Genomic DNA, 27864 nt, shown 5'->3' with positions numbered 1-27864 from the left:
GTTTGAGCTGTGAATAGCACTTATATAATTGAAATATGATAAATCTTGAAATCTAATAAAAATTATGATATGGCTAAAAGTTTCAGAGAATGACAAGGTTTGAGTTTATGAGTGTGTATATGTATGTATAGGAGTAATGAGTGAGTGTATGTGCATGTCTCAGTGTGTGTTATATGGGGTTGGGCAAGCTGTTTTTTCAAGAGGGAGTCAGTTGATGATGGTAACTAAATATCTTGTTATTTAGAGATAACTGAGTTAAGTAACAAAAGAAACAGGTAAATACGTTGAAGATTTTTACCTCTGGGAATTGTGTCATGGCAAGGGAGTGTGCATGCTCAGTCATGTCTGACTCTTTGTGACCCCACTGACTAACCTGCCAGGCTTCTCTGTCCATGGAATTCTCCAGGCAAGAATACTAGAGTAGGTTATCATTTCTTTCCTCCAGGGGATCTTCCTGACCCAGGGATTTGGCTCCTGCATTGGCAGGCAAATTCATTACCACTGAACCACCTGGAAAGCTCCATGGGCATGGGAGGGACCTTGTATTTTTCACAAGACTCTTTACACAATGTTTTGGCTTTAAAAAATAAGTGGATGTAAAATTTTAATTTAAATTTTAAATTAAATTAAATTTAATTTAAATTAAAAGGATAAAAGAAAAAAGAGTAAAAGTTTTTGTGTAAAATGTAAAATTGACAAAAAGAGCTTGCCTTAGTATTACTCATTATTTTGCGTAGTGGTTAAGAGCACAAGTTCTGGGTCTGATTTCTTGGGTTTGTTCGGATCTTGCTTCTCTCACTCATCAACCAGTGAGACCCTTTCCAGTGTGACCTTGGACAAAAGTTACTAGTGGTTAAGGTGCCTCAGTTTTCTACTATTTAAATAGTTTCTACTTCATAAGATTACTGAAGAGATTAAATAACCTAGTAATACATTGACTAGCAGCAGCAGCATATGGTAAGTGCTCAATAAATGTTAGCCATCACAGTTTACATTGAATTGTTAATTGCATCAGAAAATATTTAGAAATGTGAAAACTGAAGAGAGCTAACAGGCAATATGGGGAAATATAAGGTTGCTTCCCAATAACATCTTACTTTTATTACTATGTTTTTTTTTTAAACATGTGCAGCAGTCATGCACATATCTTCTTTCTTTTCTTAAGAGACTTCATTAAAAAAACATCCTTTAAGAAAGTATATTTTAAACTATTTTGGGCATGCATAGCACACAGTCTGGGAATAAACTCACTTTATAGCTGAAGTAAATGGGAATATTGATCTGAAATAGATCTGAGAGTGACCTAGAAGTGAACTGTTCGAAATCACACTGAGCCTCCCCAGACCAATCTGATGAGACTCATAGCCCATTAATACCTGAAGCAGAACTTTTGGTTTAAAATGTTCAGTAAAACTCCAGTCCATTAGATTGCGTTGCTGGGTTTTCTTTATGTCCTCTAACTCGGCTTCTACAGTCATCTTCTTTGGTTTCTTAAAAAAAAAATCAGAGGAATACAATTTCAGCTTTAATTTGTTTAAGTCCAAATGAAGCCCTCTTGGACTCCATCAACTAACCAGCATGCACTCCATCTAATTGGGGGAAATCTGCATATGTATAAATCCATATGGCAACATTTTAAGAGAACTGCTGCCAGAAAAAGTATGCCTTTGACTTTTTTTTTTTTTTATGGGCAACATAATCTAAATATTTTTATTGTTAGGTTATACTCTTCTGAGTCCTGTTAGCAATTATAGGCAGGTTTTCTGAACTCACTTCAAGACAGCATTAGTTCTACATAGCTGTATGGTCAGCAGGTGTTCGTGACGTTGCCAAGCCACACTGTCTAGAGAGAAGCATGGAGCCTGGAAGTTTTGCTTGAGCGGCTGGTGAAATTAACTCCTTTCTCTCCAGTTGGAACTGAGCTGGGGAGGCGGGGTGTCTGAATAAACCCTTCTCCTCTAGTACCAGCCCCTTCCTGCTAAGTTTCTTTTTTTAGTTACGGTTTTCTCAGATCTTACTGGCATCTACACTTTCAGGGCAATAATTCCCTACCTTTTCAAGAAGATCAGCATTTGTGACCGCTTCATCTTTGATCTCATTGTTCATGGTCTGCTCTGTAAATCAAAGACATCAACATCCAGTTGTGTTTGGGCTTTGTTCTCTCTTTGGTCAATGCTGTGCCTTTTTGTTACCATGTGATCTATGTTTCTGTGCTGAAAAGGTAATTCCTGAAAGGCATGTTTCATGCCTCCAAAAAGGTGTTTTTGTCAATAATTCTAAATTAGTGTCTACCTAGAAAAGTTATACTAAGTCCTTTGAAAAGAACCCAGCTCCCTATATAATACATTCCTAAATCATATATTAGATATTCTGCCTTCAGACTGTATGGCTCGCTTCTGACAATGTACTTTCATCTTACAAGCTGCAAATATTTACTGATTAAACTATGTCAGCTGCTCACCACACAGTTGTCTGTTATGATGCTGGTACTATCACAAAGCCTTTTCAAACTTGTATCTTGTGAGTGACAGACTAGGACAGGGGCAGGGATGTATGGAAAGAAGAACCCCCTGACAAAAGCACCTCCTACTAGAAGAAGCAATACCACACTCTATCCTGTTAAGCTCTTCCCCCATTCATTAACAATGTATTAATTTAAAACCCATTTAATGGGCATCTTCAGATTTACAGAATTTTTAAAAGTTAGTTAAATGAATAAAATGAATAGGGAGCTGGGTTCCACGGGGCCCCTTATCATGGACACACTAGCTCTCGCTGTGACCAAAGAGTATACTTATATGATAACTGGGACTGTGATAACCTCCTTGAGTACTAAGCACACAGCCATAAATGGAGAGGGAAGAAACAGACTGATGGTGTTGATTTCTGAATCATCCTGTTTCAGTAAATCTTAAAGTTAACAAATGTGTTATGTAGAGGAATTCCATGGTATATGAGTTTCACATGGATAAATAGACACTTTACTGTGAAAGTTTCAGAATTTGTAATATGCTCTTGTGACTGTGAATCTCTAAGAAAGAAAGAAATCAAGGACATAGCATATTCCAAATCTGATCAAAGTAATAAAGTTGAGGGGGGGCGGCACATTAAATCTTGTAACATATCTGTCTTACTGCTCAAAGACAGCCAGTCTGACTTTTTATCACCCTCTGAATAATAGCAGATTAATCCCGAGGAAGTCATATAAAAATGGCTCCAGCTTGACTCTCCAGCCACACCTCCTTCTACTCTCCCTGGCTCATCCCACTCCAGACTCACTGGCTTGCTTGTTGTATCTTGAAGTTTTTGAACTTGATTTTCTGTCTAGCATGCTTTGCTTTTAGAGAGTCATCTGTTTCAAACCCTTCATTCATATTGCTGTTCAACTGTCACCTCCTCAAGAGTCTTCTGCTTCTTATCCTGCTTGATTTTTGATCATGGCATTTATCCATGCTTAATAATATTTGTCTGTCTCTCCATCTCAAATGTGAATTCCTGGAGAATAAGAACTTCTATTTTCCCTAACCTTACTCTTTGCACGCAACACATGGTAGGAAATCGGTAAATACATATATTTTTTTGATTGAATGAGAGAAATCTACATCATGTATTAAAACTGGAAATAAATATTGAGCCAAATAGAGAGTGCAGAAATGTGGAAGAAATCCTACAACAAAAGCTTATTTGTGGGGTAAGCATAAGCTCAGCTGGTAAAGAATCTGCCTGCAATGTGGGAGACCTGGGTTAGATCCCTGGGTTGGGAAGATCCCCTGGAGAAGGGAAAGGCGACCCACTCCAGTATTCTGGCCTGGAGAATTCCATGGATTCGCGAAGAGTCAGACACGACTGAGCAACTTTCACTTTCACAAGATCTAAATTTTCATTGTGTGGCAAAGAGAACCACATCTGGGCTTCTAGAGGGACTAGCTAATTACATCTAAGCAAGATAGGCCAAATATTTTACTTGTCTTTAGGAGCATAGCTACTTATATTTTTGCTACTAGTTCCATCTCACCTTGGGCTGGTGAGGGTGACAGCATGAATGTTCCATTTTGATTTATAAGAAAACTATAAATTCAATTCAGTTTAATATTTATATAACACAGACACTCAAGAGAAAACTCAGGCCAACTATAACTCTAAATAGACCATTATGTCCCATGTGTCCTTGAAGCAATTGATATGCAATCTGTGGAATAAAAATTATTCTATTCTATGGGCTGCCAGATTTCCGGGAGACTTGATATTCCCTCCTGTGTCTAAGGATCCAATAGAAAAAAAAGTCTCCAGTTTAGAAAATATGTTTTAAAAAACTGTGCATCAGATATTTTGTCAAAGGGAAGAACATTCTAAGACTAATCTGAACTCTATTTAATAGTAGAGTAAAAGTCATTCTTTTTCTTCCTGATTTCTTCCTTCAACCACATAATCCTTTGACAGTGTGATTCAGTAGTTTTTGACACATCTGGAAATGGATGCATTCTCATCTCTTTGAAAAACAGCTTTCCTAATCTGTTTTACTTTAGAGATAACAAGATCCCTCTGCAAAGCAGTTACTTTATTAAAAAAACACTCAACAAGCATAAAGGGCACATCTAAACCTATAGCCTCATGGTTATCAACTCTCAGGTTTTTCATAAATATCCAATAGGCCCCGTCAAGTTCAAAACCAGTCTCAGATGGAAATCTGTTTGGTTGAGAAAAGCACAAGTATTTAGCCCTTCAAGTCCAGGAACAGGCTTTTCTATGTATTTGATGCTAAGATGGTTGTGCAGGAAATACATGAACAATTTCTGCTTTGTTTAGAGATTTAAAGTGGCTGCTTCAGAAATGTGACTCAGTTAGGGGAAAAATGCAAAGACAAACAAAAGATTAGCAACAACAAAAATTTCCCTTACATGTTAATAGCCTCAGTGAGGCACCAAGGTTCATCTACCCATCTCCATCCAAATGTAACAATTCCTTGACATAGGCCAGCCTACATCAGGTAGAATCCCTCACAGGCCATGGGTTCAGCTCTCAAGATTGCTTGGCCACTAGGATACACCATCCATTATAGCATTTTTAGCCATAATGATTTAGGGAATTGCTATAAACATTTACTTTGCACCAGGACTCAGAACACAAATTTATGTGGTTTGACCACCAGGTGGCAAAAGTTGCCTAAGGAAAGCTATGTACCAACTGCTCTTTTAAAAAAAAAAAAAGGCAAAATAAAACAAACAAACAAAAAACCCCTCAGGCCTTATCTCTCTCCTGGCTTATTCTGGCTCTATATTAACTCAAAATGACTTCTTTGTCATACATTTATATTCCAATAGGACTCACTAATGCCATAATATCTCAAGTTAATTTTTTGCGAGTTAGGCTAATAGGTAAGGGTATATAGAACAGGGAGATAGAGAACCAACCCTAAAGGTAAGGCACCTGCCCTGAAGGTAAGCAACCAGCCCTAGGAAGTCCCAAAGGCAACAAAATTGGGTATGTATAACGATGAAGAAGAGAATATGAATATGGTTAAACCATCAGATGCATCCCAAGGCATTTCTTAGAACTGAGGAAGCCACAAGACACAGTGGAGGAAGCACTGCTTTGGATCCCTCTTTGGAATCCTGACTTCCTGCTCATATGTGGTTGAACAAGTTACTTAACCCCTCTGAGTCGTTGTTTCCTCATCTTCAGGATTAGGCTATGCTCATACTCACTTAACATCTATTCTTTTATAGCAGTGACCATTTTTTAGAATTTTGAAATAATACAGAAAAGTACAAAGAACTTAAATGCTTGCTATAATGAATAATGATAAAGAAAAGTCCTAGCACTTCAGACAACTTACTCATGTTATTTCACAATCACATTTCTTTATTAAACCTTCATATAATTTCTGACTTTTTTTTTGGATTGTTCTGGGTTTTTTTACACACAATTTACAAATAGTAACAGTTTTGCTTCTTTTCAACATTTATAGCTTTATCTCTTTTTCTTACCTTACTGAGTTGGCTAGCATCTCCAAAGTGATCCTAAATAGGAGAGTTTACAGTGGATAACCTTCTGATCAAGGGAAACCTTTCAACTTTTCATCTTGATAGATAATGTTTCTTATAGTAAGTTTTAAAACACACTTTATAAGGTAGAGAAGTTTTCTCTCCATTGCTAGTTTGTTTTTCATAAATTGCTATATTTTTTCTCCATCCACTGAGATTACATTTTTCTTAGTGTGTTCACTGATAAATTATATTGATTTTACAATGTATGCATTTCCTTCTTACAAAAACTTGTCTTGACTATTATGATTTTGTATATTGCTAGATCAGTTTGCCTATGTTTTATTCAGGATTTTGGCATATATGTTCATGAATAACTGAGTTTTAATTTTTGTTGTTGTTGTTGTACTATCCTTGACAGTTTTATTATAAGGCTGATGCTAGTTTCATAAAATGAGAAGAGAATAATCCTTCTATATTTCCTGGAATTAATTTTTGCTAAGATTGGAACTATATTTTGAGTGTTTAGAACTATTATTTTTTGAGTGTTTAATATCACTAGTCAATGAGATTATTTGAATTTGGCATGTCTTCTTTGGGGAGTTTTTAAATTGACTTAATTTATTTAAATAATTATAAGATACTCAGGTTTTATATTTCTTCTTGAGTGAATACTTTTCTAGTAATTTACTCATTTCATTTTTCAGTTCAGTTCAGTCGTTTAGTCATGTCCGACTCTTTGCAACCCCATGAATCGCAGCACGCCAGGCCTCCCTGTCCATCACCAACTCCTGGAGTTCACTCAAACTCACGTCCATGGAGTTGGTGATGCCATCCAGCCATCTCATCCTCTGTCATCCCCTTTTCCTCCTGCCCCCAATCCCTCCCAGCATCAGAATCTTTTCCAATGAGTCAACTCTTCGCATGAGGTGGCCAATGTACTGGAGTTTCAGCTTTAGCATCATTCCTTCCAAAGAAAACCCAGGACTGATCTCCTTTAAAATGGACTGGTTGGATCTCCTTCCAGTCCAAGGGACTCTCAAGACTCTTCTCCAACACCACAGTTCAAAAGCATCAATTCTTCAGCACTCAGCTTTCTTCACAGTCCAACTCTCACATCCATACATGACCACAGGAAAAACCATAGCCTTGACTAGACGGACCTTTGTTGGCAAAGTAATGTCTCTGCTTTTGAATATGCTATCTAGGTTGGTCATAACTTTCCTTCCAAGGAGTAAGCGTCTTTTAATTTCATGGCTGCAGTCACCATCTGCTGTGATTTTGGAGCTCCCCAAAATACAGTCTGACACTGTTTCCACTATTTCCCCATCTATTTCCCATGAAGTGATGGGACCAGATGCCATGATCTTTGTTTTCTGAATGTTGAGCTTTAAGCCAACCTTTTCACTCCTCTCTTTCACTTTCATCAACAGGCTTTTTAGTTCCTCTTCACTTTCTGCCATAAGGGTGGTGTCATCTGCATATCTGAGGTTGATATTTCTCCTGGCAATCTTGATTCCAGCTTGTGCTTCTTCCAGCCCAGTGTTTCTCATGATGTACTCTGCATAGAAGTTAAATAAGCAGGGTGACAATATACAGCCTTGACATACTCCTTTTCCTATTTGGAACCAGTCTGTGGTTCCATGTCCAGTTCTAACTGTTGCTTCCTGACCTGCATATAGGTTTCTTAAGAGGCAGGTCAGGTGGTCTGGTATTCCCATCTCTTTCAGAATTTTCCACAGTTTATTGTGATCCACAGTCAAAGGTTTTGGCACAGTCAATAAAGCAGAAATAGATGTTTTTCTGGAACTCTCTTGCTTTTTTGATGATCCAGTGGATGTTGGCAATTTGACCTCTGGTTCCTCTGCCTTTTCTAAAACCAGCTTGAACATCTGGAAGTTCACAGTTCACGTACTGCTGAAGCCTGGCTTGGAGAATTTTGAGCATTACTTTACTAGCGTGTGAGATGAGTGCAATTGTGCAGTAGTTTGAGCATTCTTTGGCATTGCCTTTCTTTGGGATTGGAATGAAAACTGACCTTTTCCAGTCCTGTGGCCACTGCTGAGTTTTCCAAATTTGCTGGCATATTGAGTGCAGCACTTTCATAGCATCATCTTTGGACATACTCAAATAAAGTTGCAGATTCTTTACCAACTGATCTATCAGGGAAGCCCCTTATATCCTTTTACTCTTTTAAATTTCTATAGCACCAAAGGGAAATCTGATTCTTTATTTCCCCAATGATTTTTATTCCTGAAACAATTTTATTTCTAATACAGTAATTCATGTTTCTTTTTGTGATCAGTCATTTACTAAAAAATTTTCAATTTTAAAAATCTTTCAAAGGGCCAAAATTTTCATTTTATTTGTTCTTCCTATTGCATCTATATTTTCCATAATTTCTTTGTGGTTCAAGAACATACTCTGTAGTTTTGATCTGTGAAAATTTATTTTATGATGTAGTATACAGTTAAGGTTTTTAATATAAACATATGTACTTATGATCTCTAAGAAGCTACAGTATTAAGGAGGCCTTAATATAGGCATATGAATAACCATTATAAGTAGTAGGAAATCCCTGGGAGCTCAGCTGGTGAAGAATCCTCCTGCAATGCAGGCGACCCCAGTTGCATTCCTGGTTTGGGAAGATCTCCTGGAGAAGGGATAGGCTACCCACTCCAGTATTCTTGGGCTTTTCTGGTGGCTCAAATGGTAAAGAATCAGCCTTCAATGTGGGAGACCTGGGTTCGACCCCTAGGTTGGGAAGATCCCCTGGAGGGAGGCACAGCAACCTACTCTCGTATTCTTGCCTGGAGAATCCTCATGGACAGAGGAGCCTGGTGGGCTACAGTCCATGGGGTTGCAAAGAGTCAGACATGACTGAATGACTAAGCAAAGCACAGCACAGCACAGCAGAGTAGGAAATAACTGATGCTATAAAGGAAGCATATATTAGTTATGAGCATGGGAATGGTAAGAAAGGCAGTTCCAGATAAACACATCTAACAAAGCTTCATGGGCATGTCATGTGAACCTCAGTATAATCAAAAAGACAACTCTAGTGGGAGGTTATTGTGGGGAAAAGTTAGAGATAGAAAAGAGCAGGCTGCCTAGAGGAAATAGGGTCTAATTATATTGACTACAGCATGTGATAAGAGAACAAAAGTGAAAAAGTGGAAAGGGTTTGGGAAAATAATTTGGTACTGCTGAAGAAGTGTATAAAGCAAGCCAAGAAGTTGGGTTCTATTTGTAGGTAGTAGGAAGCCACTGATAGCTGAATGGTAAAGAATCTGCCTACCAATGCAGGAGACACAGTTTTGATCCCTGGATTGGGAAGATCCCTTGGACAAGTAAATGGTAACCCACTCCTGGAACACACTCCAGTATTCTTGCCTAAGAAATCCCATGGACAGAGAGGAGCCTGGCCAGACTACAGTCCATGGGGTCGCAAAAAGAGTCAGACTTGACTTAGCAACAACAACGAGGGAGTCATTGAAGGTTATAAGCAGGGTAATAGCAGAACCATATTTTAAGTAAGTAATCTGAGAGCTGTGTGTAAAACAGCTCAATAAAAATTTAGCCTGATATTCTTCTATGCTTATATATCTCTTAATGTCACAATATTTATTATGATTTATTCTACAATGAGAATAATTACCTGAGCAGGAGAGTGTTCAGGTAAACTGATGTTCATCGAGTATTGATTTTGTACCAAGCTCTGTACTACACAGTTCATTGCTATTGGGGGTAATTTTGGATAATTTTTTTTGCATATAATCACAATAACCCTATGAAACACTAATGATAAAAGTTTTAATTCTGGTCACTGTACTATATTTACAAAGGTAGTACGAGTCACTTAAGAGGCCTTATGATACATTGAAAAACAAGGGTTGAAATAATGAGGACTTACTCTACAGATAATAAATGCGAGAGAGGGTGTGGAGAAAAGAGAACCTTCCTAAACTATCGATGAGAATGGAAATTGGTAAATAAACCCACTATGGAGAATAGTATGGAGGTTCCTTATAAAACTAAGAATAGTTACCATATGATCCAGCAATCCCACTCCTAGGCATACTATCTAGGCAAAACTATAATTCAAGAGATGCATCATCCCTATGTTCATAGCAGCACTGTTCACAATAGCCAAGACATGGAAGCAACCTAAATGTCCATCAGCAGATAAATGGATAAACAAAACACACATATATGCATATATATAATATACACCATGGAATATTACTCAACCATAAAAAGTATGAAATAATGTCATTTGCAGTAACATTGATGAACCTAGATTATCACATTAAGTGAAATAAGTCAGACAGAGAAAAACAAATATATAATGTAACTTATATGTGGAATCCAAAAAATGATGCAGATGAATTTATTTACAAAATAGAAATAGATTTCCAATATAGAAAAAAAAAACTTGGGGAGAGGAGGATAAATTCAGAGTTTGGGATCAACAGATACACACTACCACATATAAAACAGATAAATGACAAGGACCTACTATATAGCACAGGGAACAATATTCAGTGTCTTGTAATAACCTATAATGCAAAAAAATATGAAAAAAATATATGACTGAATCAATCTGCTGTATAATAAAAGCACTGTAAATCAATTCTACTTCAATAAATTTTTTTTAAATGAGTAGTTACTGAATAACACTCAGTAACAAAGTTTAATTAATAAAACAATATGAACCAGTTTTTCAACTGAAATAGGGAGGCATTTAAATACTGTATCTTGAATGTTTTTGGTTTATACATTCTATATCAGTATCTACACACACACACACATACACACACACACACACACATATTTGCTCACCCAGAGTCTCAGGTTGGAGCTGAGACTTCAAGTTTCTCTCCTGCTCTGTTGGTTCTCTATTATCAGAGTCTAAGGATTTCTTGTTACTACCAGGCTGACGACAATCTGATGGTTCTTTGTTGAGCGCATCATCTGGCATAGGTGTTGACCAATTCTGATTCAGAAATAAAATTCTGTCTTTGGCTCCATCATCTAGGCAGAGTAAAGAGGATCCGTAAGATATAATACTAGACAAATCGACAATCATACAATGCAAGAATGCCTTTTGCTCCCTCCAGGCAGTGTACCTGTTTGCTGTTTGGCTTCTTGGGTATTCATTTTCATGATGTATTGTTGCCTTATCTGTTTAGCAAATCTGGCAGGGTTGTCCCATGGTATGTTGAACATCTCAGAATCTGTCCCATACATCATCTTAGAATGCTTTAGATTCCCATCTTCATCAACCTCAGAGAGTTTCAGGCTCTCAAATGTAAACACTTTGAAGGCTCGTTCTACTTCATTCCAGCTCAAGACTTCTGTAAGAAAGCAGACCCGTGCTTTTAGAAATGCTCTTTATTACCATACAGTACAGGGGCAATGGGGTGGGGTGGTCAGTCCACCAGAAAGACAAGAGTCACGCCAGAATGCGTGTTGACCTGACTTTACACATGGGCACCCCAATTCTGCAACAAATATTACAGGCAACTAATAAGAAACTTATACAATTAAGATGTATCAAGATGATGCCCACAAACTGCTTCATAGATGAATGAACATGAGGTGTCCAGATTGATTCACACTGACTTTCCAGAGTATTGGCTGAATATGTTTAAAACTTGTCATTTTTTTCATAGAGAATAGACTTGTGGTTGCCAAAGGGGAGAAAGATGAGGGAAAGATAGTTTGGGAGTTTGGGGTTAGTAGATGCAAACTATTACATATAGAATGGGTAAACAAGGTCATCTTGCTTAGTACAGGAAACTGTATTCAGTACTCTGAAATGGAACAGAATGCAAAAAAGAATGTATATATGTATATAACTGAGTCACTTTTTCTGTATAGCAGAAATTGGTACAAGATTGTAAATCAACTACACATTTATACATTAAGAAAATGTCATTTTGGCTAACAAACACATGAAAAGATGCTCAACATCACTCATTATCAGAGAAATGCAAATCAAGACCACTATGAGGTACCATTTCACACCAGTCAGAATGGCTGCGATCCAAAAGTCTACAAATAATAAATGTTGGAGAGGGTGTGGAGGAAAGGGAACCCTCTTACACTGTTGGTGGGAATGCAAACTAGTACAGCCACTATGGAGAACAGTGTGGAGATTCCTTAAGAAACTGGAAATAGAACTGCCTTATGATCCAGCAATCCCACTGCTGGGCATACACACTGAGGAAACCAGAAGGGAAAGAGACACGTGTACCCCAATGTTCATCGCAGCATGGTTTATAATAGCCAGGACATGGAAGCAATCTAGATGTCCATCAGCAGATGAATGGATAAGAAAGCAGTGGTACATATACACAATGGAGTATTACTCAGCCATTAAAAAGAATACATTTGAATCAGTTCTAATGAGGTGGATGAAACTGGAGCCTATTATACAGAGTGAAGCAAGCCAGAAGGAAAAACACCAATACAGTATACTAACGCATATATATGGAATTTAGAAAGATGATAACAATAACCCTGTGTACGAGACAGCAAAAGTGACGCTGATGTATGGAACAGTCTTATGGACTCTGTGGGAGAGGGAGAGGGTGGGAAGATTTGGGACAATGGCATTGAAACATGTAAAATATCATGTATGAAACGAGATGCCAGTCCAGGTTCAATGCACGATACTGGATGCTTGGGGCTAGTGCACTGGGACGACCCAGAGGGATGGTATGGGGAGGGAGGAGGGAGGAGGGTTCAGGATGGGGAGCACATGTATACCTGTGATGGATTCATTTTGATATTTGGCAAAACTAATACAATTATGTAAAGTTTAAAAATAAAATAAAATTAAAAAAAATAAATAAATTACCTTAAGGCATGGGAAAAAAAAAAGAAAATGTCATTTTAAGCAAAAGCATCTTTTGCTGCTGTTGTAATTTAACACAGAATTTACTCATTTGTGTCTAATATAGGCTGTTAATTTAGTAGGCTTTTCTGTTCACTCAGGCTTAGAAAAGGCATCTTTCCCCCCAATAAACTGGTATAGAACTTTTCATAATTTTATTTCAAAGGTTATCAGCCTTCAAGGGGCTATATTAATTTGGGTATTTAATATTTATAGAATTTGTATGTTCACTCGCTCTTGCATTCATTTTTGTTTTCTATGTGCTAGGCTTTATGCTCTATTTTTCTTTGCCTGACATTGAAAGAAAAGATTTGGTTCAGCACTTCAAAAGGTCAAGACAGAGAGGTAGGAGGTAGTATTAACAAACAATCATGGAATTCAGTGAGGGAAAGTGAATGACAGGGACAGATCAAAGAATCAGAGTCACCTCTCTTCTTCCCCTCCAACAGAGAAGAGTGTAGCGGGGAGGTGACTTTTGGAAAAAACCACAAGGAAATTCAGGAGAGAGACACGACAGAGGCAAAGGTGACAAAACTGAGTTTGTTCATTCATTCATTTCACAAACGTTTTTTGAGCACCTACTAGTGGTCAATGACTTTAATAAAAGGACTACAGAAGCAAACATCAGTGAACTCCTAACTTTATAGAGTATCTATTTTAGCAGTTGGGAACACAGAATAAACAGGTAATTGTATACTCTATCAGAAACAACAAGAAGAGTAAAGCCAGATGAGGGGATAAGCAGTAATAACGACTGGGGAGGGACTTTATATTTTATATAAAGAAGTCAGAGCAAGGGCTTCCCAGGTAGCTCAGATGGTAGAGAATCTGCCTGCAATGCAGGAGACACAGGTGTGGTCCCTAGGTAGGGAAAAATGCCCTGGAGAAGGCAATAGTAACCCACTCCAGTATTCTTGCCTGGGAAATCCCATGGACAGAGGGGCCTCGTGGGCTATATTCTGTGGGGTCGCAAAATAGCTGGACACAACTTAGCGACTAAACAACAACAAATATCGGAGCAGAGTCCTGTAAAGAAGTAAAGCAAAAACAAGAAAGAAGTGGGGGAGTCATAGCACTGTCTGGGAGTAGAGTGATGGAGGCAGGGGAGGGAAATAGCTAGTGCAGAGGTGGAGGCAGGGGTGTGATGCACTTGCCCAAGGAAGCACAGTGAGGTCAGTGAGATGGAGCAGAGCAGAACAACGAGAATTTGACTGAGGATGGGCTTAAAAAGTTTAGGTTTTGCTTTGAGGGAAATGGGTGATCACGAGGGGTTTTGAGCCAAGAAGGAACGGGATCTGACTAACCTTTTGGAAGGGTCATTCCTGCTATTATGTGAAGGAAAGACTGTAGGTAAAAAGGGGAAAGCTTGGAGACCAACTGGAAAATTACTGAAATAGTTCAAGTGAGAGGTGGTGCCGGATTGGGCTGGGCTGGTAGCGAGAGATGTGGTGGGGCTGGTTGTGGGGCATAAAAAGAGAACCAGGGATGACGCTAAGGTTTTGGTAGAAAAGAGTTGCTATTTACTGAAATAAAGAGCACTGTGAAGGAACAATTTTCAAGGAAATTAAGAATTTGGACCTACTAAGCATTAAGAAATCTGCCTGCAATGCCAGAGACCCCAGTTAGATTCGGGGGTTGGGAAGATCCATTGGAAAAGGGATAGGCTACCCACTCTAGTATTCTTGGGCTTCTCTTGTGGCTCAGCTGGTAAAGAATCCATCTGCAATGTGGAAGGCCTGGGTTCAATCCCCAGGTTGGGAAGATCCCCTGGAGAAGGGAAAGGCTAGCCACTCCAGTATTCTGGCCTGGAGAATTCCATGGACTATATAGTACATGGGGTCGCAAAGAGTTGGACACGACTGAGCAACTTTCACTTAAACATGAAGAAGGATCAAAGAGGAAGGAGAGGTGGAGGAACAAGGCTTCAGGATGGGACATACGAGCAGGATGTATATATGGGCAGTTTCAGCGATGGCAACAAAAATAAGAATCTTGTGTACTTTACAATGTGGGGAATACAGCCAATATTTTATAATAAATATAACTGGAGTGTGACCTTTGAAAAATTGTATAAAAAAGAATATGTGTTACACATTTTCCCCATAAAAGACAAAAGAAAATGTTAGCATACTAATCATCCTCTTCTTATCCTTGGTTTCCTTTTCTTTTTAAACTTAAATTATCTAGGAGGCTGTTCCATATCATGATAGAGATAGCCCTCCAGGTTGTTAAGATACATGATCTTGTACCACACAGGTGTCTGATATTTTAATGAGAGATTTTGATGGGATGGTTTGTTTCTAATATTTTGCTACTGTGAAAAATGATTCAATACATGTACTTTTTAATATTAAAAAAAAAAAAAGAATCCTGTGCTGTGTGTAGAAGCAAAGTAGAGAGAGAATGAGATCATATCACAAGGCAGAAGGAGAAGAGGAAAGGTAAGATGCTCTCAGGACACCAGGAAGAGGATGATTATGGAAATAGATGACACACCCAGGCCCACTAGGCAACACCCATTTCCATGAGGTGACAGCAAGACCGTATTAAAAATTTTCTTTTTTTTTCAGTCTCTTCAGTAAGTGGTGCTGGGAAAACCAGACAGCTAATGTGTAAAAGAATAAAATTAGAACACTTCCTAATACTATACACAAAAATAAACTCAAAATGGGTTAAATACCTAAATTATAGACCAGAAACTATAAAACTCTTAAAGGAAAACATAGGCAGAATACTCTTTGACATAAACGGCAGCAAGATCCTCTATGACACACCTCCTAGAGTAATGGAAATAAAGACAGAATAAGCAAATGGGACCTAATTAAACTTAAAAGCTTTTGCACAGCAAAGGAAACCATAAACAAGATGAGATGACAACCCTCAGAATGGGAGAAAATAATCGCAAACAAAGCAACTGACAAAGCATTAATCTCCAAAATACACAAGCAATTCATGTAGTTCAGTATTAGAAAAGCAAACAACCCAATCAAAGAACTGAGCAGAAGGCTTAAGCAGACATTTCTCCAAAGAAGACATACAGATTCATAAATACATGAAAAAATGCTCAATAGCACTCATTATTAGCAAAATGCAAATCAAAAGTACAATGAGGTATCACCTCACACTGGTCAGAATGTGCTGCTGTGTAGTTGCTAAATCATGTCCAACTCTTTCTGCAACCCCATGGACCGTAGCTCACCAGGCTCCTCTGTCCATGGGATTTCCCAGGCAAGGATAGATATTTCTTTCTCCAGGGGATCTTCCTGACCCAAAGATCAAACCCGCATTTCTTGCATTGGCAGGCAGGTTCTTTACCACTGAGACATTGCCTCACACTGGTCAGAATGGCCCACATCAAAAAATCTACAAACAATTAATGTTGGACGGGATGTGGAGAAAAGGGAACCTCTCTTGCAGAGTTTGTGGGAATATAAATTGATACAGCCACTATGGAGAACAGTATGGAGATTTCTTAAACTAGGAATAAAACTACCATTATGACCCAGTAATCTCACTACTGGGCATATACTCTGAAGAAACCGTAATTCAAAAAAACACTGTCTACAAGCAATAAATGCTGGAGAGGGTGTGGAGAAAAGGGAACCCTCTTACACTGTTGGTGGGAATGCAAACTAGTACAGCCACTATGGAGAACAGTGTGGAGATTCCTTAAGAAACTGGAAATAGAACTGCCTTATGACCCAGCAATCCCACTGCTGGGCATACACACTGAGGAAACCAGAATTGAAAGAGACACGTGTACCCCAATGTTCATCGCAGCACTGTTTATAATAGCCAGGACATGGAAGCAACCTAGATGTCCATCAGCAGATGAATGGATTAGAAAGCTGTGGTACATATACACAATGGAGTATTACTCAGCCATTAAAAAGAATACATTTGAATCAGTTCTAATGAGGTGGATGAAACTGGAGCCTATTATACAGAGTGAAGCAAGCCAGAAGGAAAAACACCAATACAGTATACTAACGCATATATATGGAATTTAGAAAGATGGTAACAATAACCCTGTATACGAGACAGCAAAAGAGACACTGATGTATAGAACAGTCTTTTGGACTCTGTGGGAGAGGGAGAGGGTGGGAAGATTTGGGAGAATGGCATGGAAACATGTATAATATCATATATGAAATGAGTTACCAGTCCAGGTTCGATGCACGATACTGGATGCTTGGAGCTGGTGCACTAGGATGACCCAGAGGGATGGTACAGGGAGGGAGGAGGGAGGAGGGTTCAGGATGGGGAACACGTGTATACCTGTGGTGGATTCATGTTGATGTATGGCAAAACCAATACAATATTGTAAAGTTTAAAAATAAAATAAAAAAAACATGTACCCCAATGTTCATTGCAACACTATTTATAATAGCTAGGACATGTCCTAGATGTCTATCAACAGATGAATGGATAAAGAAGTGGTGGTGTATATTTATATGTATGTATGTGTACATATATATATGTACACACACACACACACACACACACACACACGAGAATATTACTCAGCCATAAAAGGAACCAATTTGAATCAGTTGTAGTGAGGTGGATGAACCTAGAGCCTGTTATACACAGTGAAGTAAGTCAGAAAAAGACCAAATATCATATATTAGTGAATACATGTGGAATCTAGAAAAATGGGACTGATGAATCTATTTGCAGGGCAGGAATAGAGATGCAGATGTAGAGAACAGACTTGTGGGCACAACAGGAGAAGGAGAGGGTGGGACCAACTGAGAGAATGTCATGGAAACATATGCATTACCATGTGTTAAAACAGTTAGTGGGAAGCTGCTATGTAACATAGGAAGCTCCATCCAGGGCTCTGTGATAACCTAGAGGGGTGGGATGGGGTGGGAGTTGGGAGGGAGGATCAAGAGGGAGGGGACATACGATACTTATGACTGATTTATGTTGTTGTATGGAAGAAACCAACACATCATTGTAAAGCAATTATTCTTGAATTAAAATTTTTAAAAATCTGACTATTACTAAGGCTACTAAAAAAATGAAAAAAAGAAATCAAAGTACAAACATTTCATAATTGTCTTAGAGTTAGATGAAAGGAGAAGGAAGAATCTGCACATTTTTTTTTATCTAGATCAAATCAAGATGTCTATGTAATTTCCTATTTCTTCTTATAAGCAGCAATATATCTGCCTATTGCTTCAGCTGGAAATAAGATTTGTGTTTCAGGAAATGATTGTCTTTATCTTAAAATCCCCATGAGCTCTGCAATAAGAAGCTGATTTTAGATATTTTTAATGACCCTTCTTTCTACTATCCTTAAAGAACAGACAACACACCTTCCTATTGTGAGAGATGAACTGGAGTTAACACTTAGCATATGGCTCAGCGAGTAAAGAATCCACCTGCAATGCAGGAGACACAGGAGACATGGGTTCAATTCCTGGGTCGGGAAGATCCCTTGGAGGAGGAAATGACGACCCACTCCAGTATTCTTGCCTGGGAAATCCCATACACAGAGGAGCCTGGAAGGCCACAGTCCAAAGGGTCACAAAGAGTCAGACGCCACTGAGCACATGTGCATACACACCACACCAAGGCGTACATGCTACCCACAAGGGGTGCTCTCAGCTCTCCTCTTAACTAGAATGGGGACTGCTATGTCATCGCCAATCATGTTAATAAGTAGACGGGGCGAGGGGGTGTTGGGAGGCGGGGAGGAGGAAGAAAGAAGGGGATTACTCTTGTCGTAGAAACACAGCAGAATGAAAACCCAGGGCATCAAACTGAAGAATGTTATAGTTATCATCCTGCTGTTAATGACATTATTCAAAATAAAAAGAAACTGTAGTCAATCAAAATACTCCCCAGCCTCTGAAAGGACAAGAATAAAAATCTTTTTGCAGATGGGTGTATAATCATTAGAGGCACACATGACCATCAATGAATGGGTTTAAGCTACAAGGAAGCAATGTACTCACCACTTGTACAAAAGTGCATGAGCTCATGAATTGTAGCTAGACGCTTCGTGCTATTCCATGGCGGGGGCAGAGGGAATTTAAGAAATTCCCACAGTGGCAACTTGGACTGCATCTCTTGTTCAATTTGAACTGGATCAAAATTCTTTAGGTCCTGATGAAAAAGAGCAATGTGACAGAAGATGTTAAAATAAGCTGTCAACTGCCTTATGCATATGGAGAAGGCAAAACATGATACCTTTGCTCTCATTATCTGGGAACAGGGGAAATCAGTGGTAATTGGGGAAGACAAATTGTTGGTATTTTGCTGAAGGTCAAAAAAGCTACTTCTCACTTTGCCAGAGATTCTTGGTGCACAGAAATGATGGATTCCTTATTCACAGGGACAAACTGCCAAAGTCTCAAATATATTCCTGCCTCCCTTCTTAGACTCTTTTCTTGCCTCCACTAGTTTTTTTCTTCCTTTCATATTAGCAGATATATAAAGCACATAACTATAAGGTTTTAATACATATTTGGCGTAGCTGCAATGAATTTAATGGTTCAATGGCCCTCTATACGTGGGCCAGTTTTCTTTGCTGATGTACTTTTTCCTTCATTCATGTCCAGTTTCCAAGCTCTTACTTTGCAGGTATCGACTTTGTAGATTACTTTTAATTAGCATTGGTAAAGCTATCCAATTAAGATTTCTACCACTGAATAATTGCAAATGAGCTCCCTTGCATCAATTATCCTCTGGGTAACTTGGTCAATTATTACCTTTAGCATGTACTTCTTGTGGGCGTGGGCATCGTGATAGTTAAGCAGGAGAGGGCCTGTGGGCACTGGTTTGCTTTCATTTTCTTCTTCAGATAAGAATATTTCATGGAGATTCTATTCAAATTAAAATAATGATTTTAAGAGAGAATTCATACTTTTCAAAGCATGCATACTTTTTGGATTTCTCATACCATCTGACCTTTTTCTCCCTCTCTGTCAGACAGAGAGAGGGCAGGATGGAAACAATGTGAGCTGCTATTCTGTAGTCCAACCCATCTGCCCTGGGAGGTGGCTCTATCAGACTTGGTGGGACAAGATCTTCTTCACTTGCCACAACCTGTTGATATAAAGCGTTGGGAGAAAAGAAAGTCATTCAGTTGTGTCCGACTCTTTGTGACCCCATGGACTATGTACAGTCCATGGAATTCTCCAGGCCAGAATACCAGAGTGGGTAGCCTTTCCCTTCTCCAGGGGATCTTCTCAACCCAGGGATTGAACCCAGGTCTCCCACATTGCAAGCAGATTCTTTACCAGTTGAGCCACAAGGGAAGCCCAAGAACACTGAAGTGGGTAGCCTATCCCTTCTCCAGTGGATCTTCCTGACCCAGGAATCCAACCAGGGTCTCCTGCATTGCAGGTAGATTCTTTACCAAGTGAGCTATCAGGGAAAAGTTGGGAAGTATTAGTTTTAATGGTCAGCTCTTTATTGATATTTATGTATTTTGTGTTTTTTTTAGTAAAAAGAAGGCAGTTTCTACCCAAAAGTATGGTGATTATATAAAGTGGCTATATAATTAACCAGTGACTACCAAAATAAAAGGGATCATGTTTATAACCTATGTACTGAAGTATAATTTTAATGCCTACATTAGAATAGACAACACAAAATCCAAATACTAAAAAAGAAAATTTACCATAATAGAAATCAAAATAACAATATTAATATATTTTTAAATGATTCATTCTTTCTCTTAAAGCACTCAAAACCTTGATTTCATATCTTTGGATTCAATAAATACTTATTGAATGCCTACCACATGCCAAGCATGTGTGGGGCACTTTCAAATACATTATCTCATTTAAGCCTCACAGCAATATTGCCAAGCAGGTATTATTTCCTATTTATAAATGGAACTAGGGTGAGTGAAATTAGGGGCCTGGCCCTAATTAGTAGTTCAAAAACTAATTTGGATACTAAAAAGTAGTCCAAAATTACTTAGTGGGTGGAACTGGGGGTTCAGGTTAAATCCCCAAGATAGAAAAGTTATAGACAGTGAGATCAATTAAGGGTAATATTCCGCTTTTTATGGGGAAAGTGAGGTCTAGAAATATTGATCATCTTGTTCAATTTTACATGGTAAACAAAAAAGTTGAAATGTAATCAAGATCGGCACCTAATTTATAATTGTTCTCTTCACCTTAGATACTGAAATCACCCTCTGATTTCACGCCCCTCTGCAGGAGTTCTCAACCTTGAAACTTAAGGCATTTGGACTAGATGCTTTTTGTCATGGGGGCTGTCTTGTGCGCTCTATGGAATGTTTAGCAGCATCCCTGGCCTCGAGCCATTTGATGCCGGTAGAACACCTTCAACTGTGGCAACCAAAAGTATTTCCAGACATTGCCAAATGCCCCCTTTGAGGCAACTCCTCCTGTTGAGAACAACAGCAAGACAGTCTTACACTCTTACTGTTTATCAACACCTTACTTTTCAAAGAGTCACTCCTGTCTCCACTTCCTCTCTTCCTACCATCTCTTGGACCCACTCCAATCACAGAAGACCATACAGAACTGTTCCACCTCTGAAATGTAAAACATTCTAATATCCCCTCTTATAATACCCCACCCAATTCCTCTTATATTTTACTTCTTCCTGGCTTTATTATTAAGCATGTGTTCAGCCAACATGCGTCTCTTATTGGGGCCTATGTGTCAGGCACTGAGCTCATCCTCTGTCACCTTTGGCACCTGGAAAACAGTAGGTGGTTAATAAATGTTGCCCTTAGTTGAAAAAAATAAGGAAGACTAAGATAAATAAAATGATACTCTAAGCTCTCTAGGGCTGTTGAGCTTTTACAAATGTATTGATATAATAAAATACCGATCTCCTCAAAGCATTATGGGGTAATTAAATGCAAATAAACATAAGTGTGTTTACCTAATTGGTTAGAAAACTAAAGCAGTCAACAAACAAAATATATAATGCAGGTAACAGAGATGATAGAGTCTAAACACATTTTAATATTCAGTGAGATAAAGGAATATGGTACGTACATGAAGCAAGAACAATAGGCAGTTATACGGGAAATTAAAGAATTTATAATTTTAAAAAGTTACTGTTGAAACAAAATTTCAATAGCAGACCGGCCTCCATGGAAAAATGAATTAGTTGGAAATCTTAAGCTGAAAGTCTCAAAGGGGTAAAGTTGCAAGAAAATTTCAAATACATGGAGGAAAAAAACAGAAATTCCAACATCTAATAATAAGTGTGTGTGTGTTCAGTCACGTCCAACTCTTTGCAACACTTTGGACTGCAGACTGCCAGGTTCCTCTGTCCCTGGGACTTTTTGGGCAAGAATACTGGAGTGGATTGCCATTTCCTCCTCCAGGAGATCTCCCTGACCCAGGGATCAAATCCGCGTCTTCTGCATTGCAGGCAGATTCTTTATTGCTGAGCCATCAGAGAAGCCCTAATAATAATTAGGATAAACAAACAGAAGTAATATTTGAAGACATAATTGAACAAATACATATTGTGTCTACTATGGGTTAGGTTATTGCATGCTGAACAGAGAGCAATGAACAAGACTAGATTAGGGACTTCACTGGCGGTCCAGTGGTTGTGAGTCTGCCTGCCAATGCAGAGAACATGGGTTCAATCCCTGGTCAGAGAGGATTCTATATGCCTTAGGACAACTAAGCCCATGCACTGTAACTCCTGAGCCCATAACTCCTGCGCACTATAGACCTCATGCTCTGCAAACAAGAGAAGCCCTGCAATGAGAAGTGATGCACTGCTACTAGAGAGTAGCCCCCACTCCCTGCAACTAGAGAACGCCCGCAGGGAGCAATGGAGACTTAGCGCAGCTGAAAACAAATAAAATAAAAAACTAAGTTAGGTCCCTACTCACATTCTAGTGAGAAGGAGGAAGACATAAAGCAAATAAACGTATTTTTGAAAGAGCAATTGTTGTAAGAAAGTAAAATAAGGTGAAGTGGTAGAGAACACTTTTTGTTGTTGTGGGCCTTCTTTAGACCAAGTGGTCAGAGAAAGCCTACCTCAGGAGCACTGTGTTCACTGGGGACGGAATGACAGGGAGTATCCAACAGGCAGACATGTGGGAGCAAAACTTTCCAGGAAGAGAAGTTAGAGTGAAAACACTAAGGTGGAATTAGTGTATGTAAGGAAACACTAGAAGGTCTATGTAGATGACCAACAGTATGAGTGTGAGCGTGGGGGGGCAGGAGATGACAGAAGCAGCCCAGAACCATATTTTTAGGGTCTTTATGGATCAGCATAAGGAATTTTGATTTTACTCACAATGTTATCAGAAACCAGACTTTAATCTTTTCAATTGTAAAGACAATGATAAAATAAATCCATATCTACACACAGCCTTGTGTTATCAATTATAAAAAGAAAACTCTAATAGCTGCCAGAATGAAAAAATAGATTACCTATAAAGGAAAATATTCATTGGAAGGGCTGATGCTGAACCTGAAGCTCCAATACTTTGGCTATCTGATGCAAAGAACTGACTCATTGGAAATGACTCTGATGATGGGAAAGATGGAAGACAGGAAGAGAAAGGGACAACAGAGGATGAGATGACTGGAGGGCATCACTGACTCAATGGACATGAGTTTGAGCAAACTCAGGAAGATAGTGATGGACAGAGAAGCCTGGTATGGTGCAGTTCATGAGGTTGCAAAGAATCAGACAGGACTTAGCAACTGAACAATAACAAAAATAAAGGAAAAAGTATCCAATTGATGTCAGACTTCTTATCAGCAACTTGAGAAGGAAGACCACAACAGAGCAATGCTATCAAAATACTTTTCCACGTAGACTGATAAGATTCAAAACAGTTTCTGTCATTTACTACTTGGACGAGTTACTTAACTTTTTTTCTGCCTCCGTTTCCTTATCTGCAAAATGGGACTAAAAATGGTTCCTGCTCCCTAGGGTTGTTCCAAGAATTAAATGAGCTAATAACACTCAACTGCATATACAGCACTCATAAGAATTGACCATGTGTACCAGGTCATACAGGAAGTCTGGGAAATTAAAAAAAAAATTTTAACACCCAGATCATGTTTATTGACCATAACAAAATAAAATTAGAAATGGACAATAACCAGTGGAAATTAAAAGACTTAGAACTGAGTACATTGAATGCATTATGATGTGTCCAAGAAATACTCAAAATGCATAGGCTTAAGTAAAGTGAAATAGTAAACCAAATGAACTTTCAATTAAAATGAATTGCTAAATAAACCAAAGAAAGTAGGAAGAAGGAAATAATAAAGATAAATGAAGAAATTAATAAAGTAAGGAGGAGTAGATCAATGAAAAAAATGCTGGTTCTTTGAAAAGACCAACAATCAATAAACCATTGACATCCATGATCGAGAAAAGAGGGCACTAATAAGTAACATTGGTCATTGAAAGGGACATAACCGATACAGAGAGAATTTTTAAATGTATATTAGTGAATAAAGGGCTTCTAGGTTATTGAAAACACAAATAAAATGGACATTTATTTAAAAAGATGAATGACTAAAATTGGCCTCAGAAATAGAAAAGTCTGATTAAATCTACAAGAGTAAAAGAAACTTTAAATGCAGTTGAAGACCATTAGCCACCCTGTCCACCTGCTCAACTCCTTTCCCTTTCATTAAAATGACGCCTGATAGTATTTAAACATATGCCTACCAAAACTTCAGGGTATGTTATATAAATGGTTCTAGAGCATAGCAAAAGAAAGATGATTGAAGCTCATAAGAAAATTTTTGCTGTATCTAAAATGTCCTAATCTTTGTAAAGGAGAATGCATGCAGGTATTATGAGCCTATTTTTAAAATAGTTTTTTAAAAAAGAAAGGGAGATGAAGTACCTGACTACAGGTCACCCACCTGGGAAGAAAGCTCCAGGATGTATCCCACCTACCTGTTCCAGCATACAGTGCAGTATCAAGGGCACAGAAATGAACTCTTCTGGAATTGGATTCAGCAAATCATTGTAGTATCTCATGTCTACTTCATTTGTGATGACGGAAGCCACTGTGAAAGACACAAAATATTGTTGTTCAGTTAAAACGTGCTCTCCATTTCTTCCATCCACAGATTCAAACTCTGATCGTGCCCTGATAAACCAGGGGCTAGGGGTGGAGACAGATGCGAAAACAAGCTGGAGGACATTCATCCCCTAAAGCGCCAGCTCCTGACACTGATTCCCAGCTGTTCCATACATGCCTGGTAGTGGTGGTAGCAGTGTTGCTGGAGGAGGAGCTGGAATCTGTGGCTCTTCATATGCTTGTGTTTTCTTCTTTCCAGGGACTGCAACAACAGGTGGTGGGGGCTAAAAGAACAATTAAAAAGGAACACTTGAAACATCCAGTTGAGAGATGCTTTCATCCAGTGCTGGTATGATGGGATTTCGACGGGACTCTGAGGTTGTATGATTCTGTTCACACCACAAAATCATTTGCTAATATGAGGGTCAAATAAGCAAATTTGGTCCACAGAAGGAAAGAAGTTAATGGGTATGGAGATTTCTCATTTTTTTTCCTAATAGAACCCACTAAGCAATGGAATTCCAGTTGAGCTATTTCAAATCCTGAAAGATGATGCTGTGGAAGTGCTACACTCAACATGCCAGCAAATTTGGAAAACTCAGCAGTGGCCACAGGACTGGAAAAGGTCAGTTTTCATTCCAATCCCTAAGAAAGGCAATGCCAAAGAATGCTCAAACTACTGTACAATTGCACTCATCTCACACGCTAGTAAAGTAATGCTCAAAATACTCCAAGCTAGGCTTCAACAATACATGAACTGTGAACTTCCTGATGTTCAAGCTGAGGAACCAGAGATCAAATTGCCAACATCCGCTGGATCATCAAAAAAGCAAGAGAGTTCCAGAAAAACATCTATTTCTGCTTTATTGACTATGCCAAAGCCTTTGACTATGTGGCTCACAATAAACTGTGGAAAATTCTGAAAGAGATGGGAATACCAGACCACCTGACCTGCCTCTTGAGAAATCTGTATGCCGCTCAGGAAGCAACAGTTAGAACTGGACATGGAACAACAGACTGGTTCCAAATAGGAAAAGGAGTATGTCAAGGCTGTATATTGTCACCCTGCTTATTTAACTTCTATGCAGAGTACATCATGAGAAACTCTGGGCTGGACAAAGCACAAGCTGGAATCAAGATTGCCAGGAGAAATATCAATAACCTGAGATATGCAGATGACACCACCCTTACGGCAGAAAGCAAAGAACTAGAGAGCCTCTTGATTAAAGAGGCTTCAAGTTCAACATTCAGAAAACTAAGAGCATGGCATCCTGTCCTATCACTTGATGGCAAATAGATGGGGAAACAGTGGCAGAGTTTATTTTTTTTTGTTTTGACTCCAAAATCACTGAAGATGGTGACTGCAGCCATGAAATTAAAAGCCACTTGCTCCTTGGAAGGAAAGTTATGACCAACCTGGACAGTACATTAAAAAGCAAAGACATTACTTTGCCAACACAGGTCCGTCTAGTCAAGGCTATGGTTTTTCCAATAGTCATGTATGGATGTGCGAGTTGGACTATAAAGAAAGCTGAGTGCCGAAGAATTGATGCTTTTGAACTGTGGTGTCAGAGATGACTCTTGAGAGTCCCTTGGACTGCAAGGAGATCCAACTAGTCGACCCTAAAGGAAATCAGTCCTGAATATTCATTGGAACATCTGACGCTGAAGCTCCAGTACTTTGGCCATATGATGCGAACAACTGACTCATTTGAAAAGACTCTGATGCTAAGAAAGATTGAAAGTGGAAGGAGAAGGGGACAACAGAGGATGAGATGGTTGGATGGCATCACCAACTCAATGGACGTGAGTTTGAGTAAACTCCGGGAGTTCGTGATGGACAGGAAGGCCTGGCATGCTGCAGTCCATGGGGTCACAGAGAGTTGGACATGACTAAGAGACTGAACTGAAGTAATTATCAGGAAAGGGATGGGAAGATGGGGCACCAAGAGTCAAGAAGATTTTCTTCCCTAGGATGACTCAGAATTGTGCCATTCTCCCTCTGAGAATCCTTGAATGGTTCCCATTGATTTCAGGATAAAACCCAAACTCTTGAGCTCAGCACTCAAGAACATCCTGGCTCCCACCTTTCCAGCTTTTGTTGCTGTTCTCCACTCTGTATGTATGGCCTGGAAGCACTGCCCCACCCTGTGGTGTGGTTCTGGCCATAATACTTCTTTGTTTTGACCTCCTTGTCTTTGCAGCATCTTTGCCCCTTTCTTGAGAGTACCACCCTGTCCCTACCCCCAACCAGGCTTTACCCAGGCAATTCATCCCCAGTCTTCAGCCCATCACTTACTGTGCCTGGTAAGGTCTTCTTGATTCCCGTCTCTCTAACCTCCTCTTCTCAGGAGCAGGTTAGGTGCCATATTTATAGCTTCTTCTGCAACCTCAGCTAACTATCCTCCCAGCACTCATCATGCTAAATTGAAACCACCTTTGACTTGACTGCCGTTCCCTTTAAAGCTTAATCTCAGTGAGGAGGACGGGGGATGGGTCTTGTTCATTATTGTATTGCCAGCACCTGGTACAGTGTCAGCACAGAGTAGATGTTAAATAACAATGGTTGGGCTTCCCGGGTGGTGCTAGTGGTAAAGAACCTGCCTGCCAAGGCAGGAGACCTAAGAGATGCGGGTTCGACCCCTGGATTGGGGAGATCCCCTGGAGAAGGGCATGGCAACCCACTCCAGTAATCTTGCCTGGAGAATCCCATGGGCAGAGGAGCCTGGGAGGCTACAGTCCATGGGGTCTCAGAATCGGACACCACTGAAGTGACTTAGCATGCACATAAGCATGGTGATTAAGTTATCAATAGCCCTCCTGGTTTCAAATGTTATTTATTGCACCATGGCTAAAAAGTAGGTTCTATCATCCCCTCTGTGGAATGATAGTTGGAAGGTAGTTGGGGAGCCTCATAAAGTCCCTACCATATGGATACCTTTAATTCTGTGCCTGGGGTC

General features: G+C 39.2%; 1 protein-coding gene across 4 annotated transcripts in view; it reads right to left on the bottom strand.

Moving 5' to 3' along the window:
• Window positions 1-27864, bottom strand: part of SPAG17 (sperm associated antigen 17) — a 254113-nt gene that overhangs the window by 141564 nt on the left and 84685 nt on the right. For all 4 annotated transcript variants that reach the window (XM_070785824.1, XM_070785828.1, XM_070785827.1 and 1 more), the window contains 9 exons: window positions 25083-25188; window positions 24778-24890; window positions 19807-19944; window positions 19608-19721; window positions 18852-19002; window positions 11114-11341; window positions 10827-11018; window positions 2053-2114; window positions 1377-1490 (listed from right to left, as the gene is read on the bottom strand). In XM_070785824.1, coding sequence (XP_070641925.1) covers window positions 1377-1490; window positions 2053-2114; window positions 10827-11018; window positions 11114-11341; window positions 18852-19002; window positions 19608-19721; window positions 19807-19944; window positions 24778-24890; window positions 25083-25188 — 1218 coding nt within the window. The remainder of the gene's footprint in view (window positions 1-1376; window positions 1491-2052; window positions 2115-10826; window positions 11019-11113; window positions 11342-18851; window positions 19003-19607; window positions 19722-19806; window positions 19945-24777; window positions 24891-25082; window positions 25189-27864) is intronic.

The sequence above is a fragment of the Bos indicus genome, chromosome 3 (assembly GCF_029378745.1).
Source record: "Bos indicus isolate NIAB-ARS_2022 breed Sahiwal x Tharparkar chromosome 3, NIAB-ARS_B.indTharparkar_mat_pri_1.0, whole genome shotgun sequence".
NCBI classification, from domain to species: domain Eukaryota; kingdom Metazoa; phylum Chordata; class Mammalia; order Artiodactyla; family Bovidae; genus Bos; species Bos indicus.
Note: the sequence above shows the minus strand (reverse complement) of the source record. Positions and strands in the feature narration are given on the sequence as shown.